The sequence below is a fragment of the Bactrocera latifrons genome, unplaced genomic scaffold (genome assembly GCF_001853355.1).
Source record: "Bactrocera latifrons isolate USDA-ARS-PBARC rearing strain unplaced genomic scaffold, ASM185335v1 scaffold_45, whole genome shotgun sequence".
NCBI lineage: Eukaryota > Metazoa > Arthropoda > Insecta > Diptera > Tephritidae > Bactrocera > Bactrocera latifrons.
Genome location: NW_017537101.1, coordinates 314,356 through 326,862, shown reverse-complemented (window position 1 = coordinate 326,862; position 12,507 = coordinate 314,356). Strand labels below are relative to the sequence as shown.

Below are 12,507 nucleotides of genomic sequence, written 5' to 3'. Positions count from 1 at the left end.
ATTTATAATATTTAAAAATATATATCACAGTTTAAGAATATGCGCTATTTGATTTCAAACACGCCTGTTTTATATGTATGTGAAGCTATTTCTAACGCCGTCAACTAATTTGTCTTTACAATAGATAAATTGATAGACTTTTAAACGATGCCGAATTTGGGAATTTTTGTCTTCTATTGACTTTACACCATTTTAATTGGTCAAAGTTAATCTTCAAAAATAAGATGTGAAAATGTGAACTAGTTGGAATAATTTATAATACACTTTTATACATTCTTCAAACCCATCTACATCCCTTTTTTATGCCTCCCTGAACTAGTTGGAATAATTTATAATACACTTTTATACATTCTTCAAACCCATCTACATCCCTTTTTTATGCCATTTTTTATGGATATATGTATAAGCTGGAGGAGTATTTGAATAATATTTTTAAACCCGACTTACATCGAATAGTGTTTAAGAATGGATTGTTTTCAGGAATATCAGTAATATACTATATGATAGAGTGTGTCTGAACGTATGCTAAGAAAGTCTTGACATTATTATGTCTTAAAACACACTGAGTTGATATAACATTGTGAGATGTTGACTAAACTTTATACTGTAAGGAAGATCTAAGTATGTTCAGGTGTACCCGAACATTTCATACACTTGGAACTTGCAGGAATCAAAACCAGGGAAATACATTAAGACTTAAAACCTCAATCACAAAACGAAAATTATTATATTTAGTATGGGCTACTACCCGTATTGACTCGACTTTATCTATTAACTATCATCATGCCACATATTAAAAAATGTTCTCTAGGTTTCATTGTGTTACTTTACATACAATCACCAATCATATGGAATAAAGTCAGCCGGATGTTCAAAAATTGAATTTAACATGTTATCATATGGGAAGTCGTTGTGGTTGTAGTCCGATTTCGCTCATTTTCGCACTGTGATATGGGAATATGAGAAGAATGTCTCTTACTATTGTGTTATTTGTGATTGCACCAAAAAGTGGGCGGTGCCACGGCCATCGTCCAATTTTTATTGTCTATGGCGCATTTATCACGCTTTTGTCGTACCGTTTTATGGGGAGTGAGAGACGATCAAATGATATAATTCATTTTCAGCCGTGTTGCTTAAAACACACTACCAATGAAAAATAATCGACAGCCTCGGATGAGAGAACCCCCTTTTGATGACGACCATGGCAAACGAATTACGGATAACGATTTAAGGGCATGCACCTGGAATCTTCGGTCAATTAATTGGTGCCGCTGACCTGCTAGGTGATTGTTTTGTTAGAGTGAAGGCAAGTAGGTTCTTGTGGCAATTACTACAGTRGCCATATATTATAATTCGGTATGGGATTCGTGGTGAGAGAGACTCCGTCGCCGAGTACTGGCATTCACCCCTGTGTATGTACCTCTATGCACAATCCGTATCATAGCGAAGTTCTTCAACATATCGCTGATTTGTGCGCACGTCCCGACGAAAGAGAAATACTATGTTACCAAAGATGCCTTCTATGAGAGCTTGGAGCGCACCTATGAGAGCTGCCCTCGCCATGATATCAAAATCGTGCTTGGCGACTTTAATGCCAGGGTGGACAAGGACGGTATCTTTGGCCCAACAGTCGGTAAATTCAGCCTCAACGAGAAAACATCCAAAATTACTTGAAGCTGATCGGCTACGTTGGGGCCCGAAATATGGTCATCTGTAGTATCCAGCATAGAAAATTCACCAAGCTACCTGGCTGTCTCCGGATTGATAATTTTGTGATAGACGGAAGACACGTCTCCAATGTCTTAGACGTGCGTACGCTCCGAGGACCTAACACTGACTCGGACCACAATCTTGTTGCAGCCAAGATACGCACCAGCCTCTGTGCAGCAAAACACACACGCCAGTAAACACAAGGAAGGTTCGACGTCAAGAAGCTGCAATCACAACAGACAGCGGAACGATTTTCTACTTAACTAGCAGACAGAAAAAGAGAGAGGTCAGAATGCGTGAGCAGTTAGGCAAGCTGGCCGACAAAGGTGATTCTCGAAAATTCTATGAAAAAGTGCGGCGACTAAGAAAAGGTTTCCAGACCGGAGCATACCCTTGTAGAACCCCCAGAAGTGATCTAGCAACAGGAGTGAGTTTGTCGTTCTCAATTCGTGAATTTTTTACTAGTATTGAGAGAAACAGAAGAATGAATAAGTTCTTTAATAGCAAATCCTTATCTTTAAAATTATTACAACAACGTTATTCTTCGGTTGGAACTATTGGTCAAATGAGAAAGAGTTGCCAAAACTACCTATGCAAAAAATTAGATAGTCTGGATCGTTTTTCGTTATTATAATAACTTTCTTCATTATTTAGTAATTTATAAAATAAATAATTGTACTTTGACTGTTTGAGTAACTAAAGGACCTGTACACTAGTAAAATTATTTTATCTAAACTAATTTCTCTTTTTTCCTAATAATTTATTGTGTTTCCGTTATTACTAATAAGTGCGAATATTCGATTAGGCATTGACTTGGTGTAATGAGAAAGCATTCCTGGGGTTAATAAAACTCATTTATCCAAAATAGCTGTTTTCAGCTCAGATATATTGAATTGATTAGCCATCCCCAGATGTTCCCAATAGAACTTACATCAGGATCAGATCGACATTATAGCGTTTTCGTATACCTGCCCGTTTGCGGATGACTATGTATATAGAGTAGACGATTTGCTTTAAATACTTTCTCGTACTCGGAACTATGCATTCGGCAAGAAGGCAAAGCCAACGGTACTGTTCCGGAATGTACAATGTTGGGGTTTCGTTTCACCACACGCTAAACAGAAGAGTTTTTGAAACAGAAGCAAAAATTTGGTTTTCTCTAATCACTTTCCGTATTGAAGTCATTTTATTTGTCGACAAAATTCTCTTTCCCGCAAGTTCTCTGGCCATAATTTAGTTTGTTATTCAGGTAATTACACATCACTGCTACCGACCGATTGGTCAAACCCTGAGAGCATCTCTCTTACTACCTATTGCAGGTGGAAAAGTACCATTAGAAAAAGAACGGTTTTTATGGAATTGTTAAGAGTTACCATAGAGATTTAAATAATATCATTCGTTTCTGGAATGGGAACACTTTTTTTCACTATTTCACAAAAATATAAATGCAATGAAACAGAGTGTATAAATTTATTGCGTTATTAATCATATTTTACGGACACAAGTCCAGGTGGTAGAAATAGGTCATATTGATCGGCTAGTAGTTTCAATATTAAATTAGTATTAATACAGTTAGAAGTCTCTCTAGCGGGAATATTAGGAATAGGGGAAGACATATTCGGCATAAAGTATGCTATAATAACGAAAATCATTATATATGGTATATATGTATGAGTTGTCGTAATATTTTGACTATTACACATTTCCTGCACTACACTATAGAATACCTAATATTATACTATAGTATATATAATATTATATTTTTACAATAAAACATAATAAAATATAAATAAAATGCATAACATTTGGTTGAAATTAGTTTCTGAGATGTAAAACTTCACCTAAAAATGAATGGAGCAATTTTACCACTCCGAGACCTTTGACTCCTTCCCATATCTTCTTCGCTATGAAATTTGATGTTCCTAGCGTATTTATTTAGTAATGTTATAGGTTTGCGTTTAACGAAATTTAGTGAGCGTGGTAGTACTCCGAACCCACCCACCCATATCAACCTTCCGATAGTCCCAAGATACCAAGTTTTATAGAGTCATCTAAATTATTAATGTACGAGTATTTAGTTCTTATACGGGCAGTCAGACGAATAGACAGATATCCAAAACACCACCTAAATTCCATATTTATTTTTACGTCGAGTTGTGAAGAATACATACATATATAATACCGTCATAAGGATGACGAATAAAATGTTGGCAATGAAACATAATTTTGATTTAAAATCTTATTGGTAAAAAGCTTTTTCTTGTTACGAACAGATTGCCGATATAAAATGACTGAACTTTCACCTCTTTCATTATTAATTAAAAGTTGAATTTCAGAATCACATAAATTTAAAAAATAAGGCATTTCATCGCGTCAGAAATATGTCTTACCAGCATACTTACATGCATATACATACGTACACATGTACATATGTATATTTACTTCTATATATTTTTCATAGTCATAAGTCATTACTTTTTTAAAGAGAAGGTGTACATACCTAAAAATTTGATCTATGTGCTAATGTATGAATATAGAAGCCAAGAGAACAGCTAAATTTTTAATTACAATAATAAAACTTTATGGCAATATGGTATAGTGATTTAATAAATACTATGGATTTAATTAACTTTACTGCGGGTGTCCAAAATGTTAAGATCCATCATAAAATAGCGTTGATCGCTCACATTTGGCGCTACCAAGAGTGGCATGTGTTTGCCGTTAGTGGGACACAAAAATCATATGAAACGAAAGAAAGCACCGATTGTGACTTGCAACGAATGACAATGACACTGGGAACTTCATCAGCAGGCGAATCCGAGAAACGCCCACGAAAAGGATTACTTGTTAGAATAATGGCGCCCCTGCAGCCGCCAATGAAAATAATTTCCGTTGACAAGATTTGATTTGGCGACACGGGGCTCTTGTTATTTACAGCTTATTGTTTTAGGAGGTGTTATTGTTGGCTACTTTATGAAACAAGTTATTATTAATATGTCATCGAAATCAACATAAATTTTCAAAATCGGACATTTTGTCACTGGTGGCGTTAGCTTGTTGACTTTATCGCTTAATGCCATCTGTACTTCATAGGGAAATTGATGGTATTTTTAACTAAATCTTAAGATTCAACTGAATGCGTCAGCATGATGAGATCGTCAATATATTGTTTATTTAATTTTATAAAAATACTAAAACAGCTTCGCTACTGAAGGACTTTTCCAACTTAGAAAAAATTGAAATATCTCCGTTTAAATGCTTTTCAAAGCAATGACAAAATACATGCGTGACGTCCGTGTGTATAAATCCACCGTAAGCTCACCAACTAGATTGCGGTTGACACTTTAATGCTTATGTAATTAATAAAATAATGCAGTGGACAAGCACTACAAGTTTGTGGAAAATCTCTTTCGTGCAAAATAAAATTATGTGAAATAAGAAAACTTGAGTGGGGTTTACTAAAAAAAATAAACCATAATACATACTACGTAGATTTAAAAAGTAGTGCGGTGCCCAGTGAGTTTAGTAGAAAACTCGAAGTAAGAACTATTTACTCTTTTAACTACTGCCCTTCATTAACTAATTCAGAATTGTCGTATTTTTTATAATTTTCTGTGATATTATTTTGCCAGAGGTAACTGAAGTTATCGTCACCTCTGAAATGCAATGACAAGCATAGAAGTGTAACGTATATAACATATATATACATAACATTAACATCTTGAGTTAATAGTAATAAATACGAATCTATTGGTGTGTAATTACACTCTCGCAACAAAGTTGCTAAAGAGAGTATTATAGTTTTGTTCATATAACGGTTGTTTGTTAGTCCTAAAACTAAAAGAGTCGGATATAGGGTTATATATACCAAANACAGTTCAAAAATGGAAGAAGTCGGACAATAACCACGCCCACCTCCCATACAAAGGTTATGTTGAAAATCACTAAAAGTGCGTTAACCGACTAACATAAAACGTCAGAAACACTAAATTTTACGGAAGAAATGTCAGAAGGAAGCTACATCCAGGTTTTTGCTTTTTAATTGAAACTGGGCGTGGCGTTGCCCACTTATGGACCAAAAACCATATCTCAGGAAGTACTCAACCGATTTCAATGAAATTCGGCATATAATATTTTCTTAACACCGTGATGACATGTACCACATATGGGTGAAATCGTTTCACAACCACACCTGAAATCTCGATTATCACTTTATCATGCGAGAGTATAAAATGTTCGGTGACACCCGAACTTAGCACTTCCTTACTTGTTTTATATAATAATATATCCCCTTGGTATATCGACCAGATACAATTATTTCTAAACAATGCTTGCTAGTAAATATTTATATGTTTATTGAAATATAATACTGTTAAAAAATAAGAAAAAAATTTAATATGCTTTGCACCGACCCTACAATACTCGCTTCAGAAACCAAAATATTCCTTACAAAAACTTAATATTGATCGTTCAGTTTGCATGACAGCTATATGCTATAGCGATTCAATCTATCTGGTCAATTTCGGTATTGTATATTGAAACTAAAGCCTTAAATTGTTGTATGCTTTTTCTACAAGGGTAAAACATAACGGTTGTTTGTTAGTCCTAAAACTAAAAGAGTCGGATATAGGGTTATATATACCAAAGTGATCAGGGTGACGTGTAGAGTTGAAATCCGGATGTAAAGTTTGTTACAAATTGCCTGCAGACAAAGTGCGATTCTCTATTGCTTGTGATTTCTAAAAAAAAATTTTGTACACTAATACAAATTTGTAAGAAATAATTATTTTCTAGTAACATTTTATTTGTAATGTTTTTCTTTAAAAGGTTTCAAGCGACAGAAAATTTTGTCGACGTTAATGGCAGATTTACAGCACTACTTGCAGCCGATACTTTTATTTTAGTTTTTAAATTTTGCGGAGTCGAGAGACTAAGAGTTGTTCACACAATTTTTTACAAGTTTGCTATTAAGTGTATTCTGAGGACAAACTTGAGGTAATTAAAAATGGATCCCTGCCAACTAAACTACGATTTGAAAAGCATCCCATTTTCCTGGGAACTGTAATTTGACACAGAGAACTAAGGTAACAAACGGAATCTGTGAGCTGGAAAATTTGAGAAAATGGGCATTTTAATGTACACATCTTCTAAACAACTACAGCTACAATTGAAAAACTCTCTCTGGACAATTCCTATAAGAACTACTACCAACAGTGTGAACGGTACTGGTAAAAACTATAATATTTAAAGTGCGACAAATCAATAACTGGATACTCCAGGGACATTAGACCCGAGAGTGTAGAGGGCTTTAAAGGAGTCGGTGAAAAAATTGTCGATGGGAGTGACACAGTCCACTTTTATGTGACATCACATATCTCGGGGTGCATTGTTTTCAATCGAATTGATTTTCCAAAAATATTTTTATGTTACCGTGCGAAAGTCAGTGAAATTGGACTACAACTACGCTTACTTCCCATATAAAACAATTTTAAATTTTAATAGATTCTTTCACCAGTTTACAAATGAGGAAGCAATTAATATAACGCCATGAAACTTTGCATGAATAATATATTTAGAGTATACCACCTTACGACCAAAAATTGTTCTAAAGATCTCGATTTTCGAACTTCCTGATAACTTAAGACCGCATATTTTGGCTAACATGTGAGTTATCTCTATGAAAATGAAGAGTGTGTTTTACTGATAACAGTGTGTCTAAATTGTATAAACTTGGTGATGGTATCTTAATGAATCACAGGAAACATTTTTTAATATTTATGTATGTAATGACAAAAATAGATAAAATCGGGCCGATACTTGATCCAGCTCCAATATGAGTACCTCATACGTATCTCTACATATCATGATTTTCGTTTTTCTACCTTATGGCGGCCACCCAAATGTAAATTAAAAGCTGCTGTTGAAATATTATAGTACTAGATTCGAATGAAGAAACTCGCTTTATTTTAAAATTTTTGTATAAAAAAGGGAAAAATGCCACGTAAGCCATCAGTGAAATTTGTGAAATTTAAGGAGACGATGCTGTATCAGTTCGTGTAGCACAACAATGGTTCGCTCACTTCCGTTCTGGAAATTTCGAAATTTCGACTTACACTGATAGAATAATGTCTTTAACGGAAAAACGGCAAAAAGTGATTGACCCAAATGGTACATACTTGTTAATTTATTTATTAATAAAAGTAAAAGCAATACGTTAAAGTTTAGTTAGAAATACGAAACGACTTTTCCGACTACCCAATATTTAGGTTCGCCAAAATAGAAATTTAGGTTATCAAATACACATTTGTCATATCAGCATACTTCACTGACAGAATTATCCTAACTTATTAAGACGTCGCTTTTATTTTCCAGCAAATATTTTGTAAAACTAATCTGACAGAAGGAAATCATTATTGAGTAGTTAACTTAAAAGTAATTTAGGAGAAGTTCTGACAGAAAACATTTCTATATTTTTGTTATCTACTAAACAATGAAATCGCTGACGAGATTTTTTTTGGTGTCTTGAGAAAAGCAAGTGTGGTTGTGATTTGATTTTGCAAGTTGCATCAAGTTTATGAGAAATACATTTTCAGTTGTATATCTTAAAGGACGTAAAATTCATTACAAAGCGGGCCATTTACCTTTAGGCCACAAGTAATTGTACTTCTCGGATGAGTGAATTCAAGAATTATAAGTTATCGAATTATAGCAATTAATTCATCATTTGAAGGCTGAGCAAGCGGATCCAATTGAATCGTTATATGGTATTTACGCCAATAGTCTCTTCGAAAATTGACGCAAGATTGAAATTAAATACAGGGCGTCCAAAAATTAATGATTTTCAAAGTTATAGTTGTTAGTGTTGACCCTGTTCCGAAAAAAGGTACTTTCGGTGAAAACCATAAGTCCTTTGAGATTCATCTAAAATCAATCGGACAAAAAAAAATAGTTTTATAAATGATGGAAAGATTTTTGTTATTTCAAAAATTAACAAAATGGCGGCCTCAGGATTTTTTGGGAAAAAATGAATTGTTTATTGGTCTTAAAAAATCGAAATTTTTGAAAAAAATACAAATCCTTCAATCAGGCCCGAAAAGCTGTATAAATTTCATTAAAATCTACTGAGCGGTTTTCGAGTTACAGTTGTCACCAGTTCAAAAAACATAGTTTTGAGAAAAACGCGTTTAAAGGTTCACATTAGCGCTTTAAAGTGCCCGAGCTCTCTTTGTTATTTGTAGAATAACTCAAAAACTAATTATCGGATCAATGTGATAATTTTCAGAGAATATTTTTAAGATATTACACTTAACGAAAATGCAAAAAAAATATATTTTTTTTTTGAAAATTCTTAATGGAAAACAGGTCGTTTAACGTTTGGTATTATATATATGTTCTTTAGGTAAATTATATTCCGGACAATGTCAAAAATTAATCCAAGTATTCTAAAGTGGATCTGAATAAAAACACGGAGACAATTTCGCTGTATATGATCATAAGTTTTGTCAAACTTGCTGTGCCTTTGCTTTTGCTCCTGCTTGTCTGTCTTGTGAAGCAAAATATAAGAGTGACGATAGACGATATATGTATGTCCTTTATGTAATATAACTTTTATTAATCTTTAATAAGTTAAGCCTTGCCCACTTTAGAAGTGCATATTCATGTAATTTAAGTACAAATTGTGAATAATTTTAAATATTTTAAATTAATCATTTTATTTTTCCTCTTTCCCATTTCAGGCGATTTTATTTTACACACCAAGATGGCTGTGGAAATCTTGGGAAGGTGGCAAAATTCATGCACTTATCATGGACTTAGATATAGGAATTTGTTCCGAAGCCGAGAAAAAACAAAAAAAGAAATTACTATTAGATTACTTATGGGAAAATCTAAGGTTAGTGCTTTATCTAAAAAAAAATGTATTGATAAATTTACGATTGAAAAACAGTTTTCACGTGGGAGCGAATATTTTCTGTTTGGTTTATTCATTAAATAAACAAATAACATATTTAGAATTAGTTCTAAATTCCAAGAGGAAATGTTTTGCAGGTGTGTAAGTTCATATACAGGGACTGTCTCGCACATAATTATTCACTATATTTTGTGCCATATGAAAGCAATTTATTTATTAACCGAAATATACCTCTACTTATGTGTTTACTTTGTTTGTTTTTTAATTAGGTATCACAACTGGTGGGCTTACAGATACTACGTGTGCGAATTACTGGCACTCATAAATGTGATAGGTAAGTACGCAAGCAGTAATTTATAATTCGTTTATTGAAAGTTTCCTCGGATAGGTAGAGTCGAAAATTTATGTTCCCATGTAGTATAATCTCAGTAAATAGAATTTGGGAACAAGTGTAGAAGAGCAGCTCACAATTTTATAATTTCGCAATTTACGCAATTCAATGGTGGTGAAATATTTGCAGATGCTGACAAAATTGTTTATTAAGAGTTTTGTGACTGGATTTTAGTATTCAACAAGACTGCAAATGAATTGTAATTAAATTTAGTTTCTTATTTACTTTTACTTATATTATAGGTCTGAGTTTACTACACTTTGCTTCGAGTCCGAGATATTTATAATAAAATCAACTTAATTAACTCAAATCAGATATACGTAGGGTTACCATATTCCCCGATTTGGGGGGGGGAATTCCTGATTTTGTTTTTAATTATTACTTTTTTTTGAGCGAGTGAGTGTAAAAAAGTGAGCATCACAGATTTACATGTCATGTATCATTCATGGATGCTTTCCAAAACTACGACCGTTAAGAATAGTGTACTTGTTCAATGTAACTTTAAAGAAATTAATTGGAAGGGTTTTCACAAGAATTTCTCCAGCGATAAAAATTTATTTTTATTAAAAAAAAATTGGAGCGTCCGAAAAATATGTGAAAAAAGATGTTAATCAATGACCATTACAATTACTGTTATATGCAGCGGGACTGATTTGGACTGTATACGTATGTGATTAAAAATCAACTAAAGAGGTTAAATTTTATAAATTGGGTGTGTGAGGAAAAAGTTAATAAGAGACTCAGGAGTCATATGTATGATGTTTAATCGAAGGAATATGAGATCTGGGGTAATTTTTGACTAAAATTACACATTTTCGATTACTACAGACAGACAGTTAGCATATATGTATATTATAGCAAGTCGATTTTTATATTTTTGCAATATGTGGCTACAGCCTATAAAASTTTTGTCTACCTAACGGTGGTTTGTATCTCCTAAAAATAACTGATTTGATATAATTTATATATGTAAATGTTCAGGATGACGTGACTAATTGAAATCTGAGTAACGGTCCGTTTATGCAAACGATAACTTGAGTAAAAATTAAGATTGGCGTAATCAGAGAACTGCCACGCCCACAGAACGCCATTAACCTAAAACGTATAAAAAACTATAACTAAGCACTAAACTGAATATATTGTAATTTGGTTTAAGAAATCGCAGAAGTAAGGGACATCTATAGGCCACGATTATGACCTTGTAATAGGCTTAATGTACATATCTCCCATATCCTTCAAGCTAAAGAAACCAAATTCTTCCGAGAAAAATAATTTAACCGCTACTATAAGAATGGATGAAATCTGGTGATAACCCCACCCAAAACATTATCTGTTAAAATTTATTAAAGAGCAACAAATCAACAAATAAATAGAGCAAAGTCATTCAATTTTCACGTGGAATGATGCAATAGAACTTTATAGAAGTCGGGGTAAAAACTTTTATAATAGGGGTGGCTTTGCCCACATTTCAGTGAAACTCCATATCTCAGGCCTACTCCTTCGATCTTGAAAGGAGTCAGATACCGAATATTTGGATCAAAGTTCCAATTGCAGATTTTGTATTTTGTAGAACTATCTGTAGGATAGTTTTAACAGGTTAACTAAGTTTTAGAAGGTCATGATGTATCACACCATTCTGGTTTTGGGCGTCGATGGTTGTTTTGGTTTCTAGACGTAGATTCATTTTTCACCGCCAATCATAATTCGGTGCAAGACGGATTCTCTTTCGTGCCTTTGAAGCAAAATTTCACAAGTGTTTTTACGAGTTTCCATTTGACTTTCAATCAGTTCACACTTTGGGATCTTTTCCATAACTTTCAAGCGGTCTGAAATTGTTTGTTGTGCAAGATTTAGCATGGCTGCCGTTTGTTTTGGCTCAAAGTATCATCTTCTTCCAATATTGCTTGCAGTTCGGCATCTTCAAACTTTTTTGGTGGCCTTCCACGTTCATCATTTCTCATATCACAATCATTAACCGTTGAAAACAATTTTGGCATGTTGTTTCTGATGGAGCGTGATAACCGTATGCCTCGGCAAACATTCGATGCGACTATGTAGTTGGAAACAAAAATTTAATGCTTTCCAAAATTCATCACTTTTCGGAACAACATTTGACATTTCCAACACAATAAAAAATATGATGTTGTTTATTTGACAGAGGTCATGCCAATCAAACAGAGAAAAAATTCGGGCTCGTTTACAACAAATATTTCCCATCAGCATATTTGTATCTTACCACTCACTTAATACCGGTACACCTTTATCTCGTCAAGAGAAGCGCAACTTCGTCCTTTCATGGGTCTCTTCAGTTTAGGGAACAAGAAAGAGTCACAGAGGGCCAGATCTGGGGAATACGGTGGCTGCAGCATCATTAGTGTGTTGTTTTTGGCCAAGTCGCGCACAAGCAACGATGTGTGAGCAGGGGCGTTATCGTGGTGCAAAAGCCAATTTTTGTCACATCTTCTCGGCCTTCTGAGAACATTTTGTACCACCGATA

The 12,507-nt window shown here is 33.9% G+C and overlaps 1 protein-coding gene across 3 annotated transcripts in view; it reads left to right on the top strand.

The window, feature by feature from the left end:
* LOC108973048 (innexin shaking-B) overlaps positions 1 to 12,507 on the top strand; it is a 126,692-nt gene that overhangs the window by 108,206 nt on the left and 5,979 nt on the right. For all 3 annotated transcript variants that reach the window (XM_018940061.1, XM_018940060.1, XM_018940062.1), the window contains 2 exons: positions 9,447 to 9,601; positions 9,889 to 9,953. In XM_018940061.1, the coding sequence (XP_018795606.1) occupies positions 9,447 to 9,601; positions 9,889 to 9,953 (220 nt within the window). The remainder of the gene's footprint in view (positions 1 to 9,446; positions 9,602 to 9,888; positions 9,954 to 12,507) is intronic.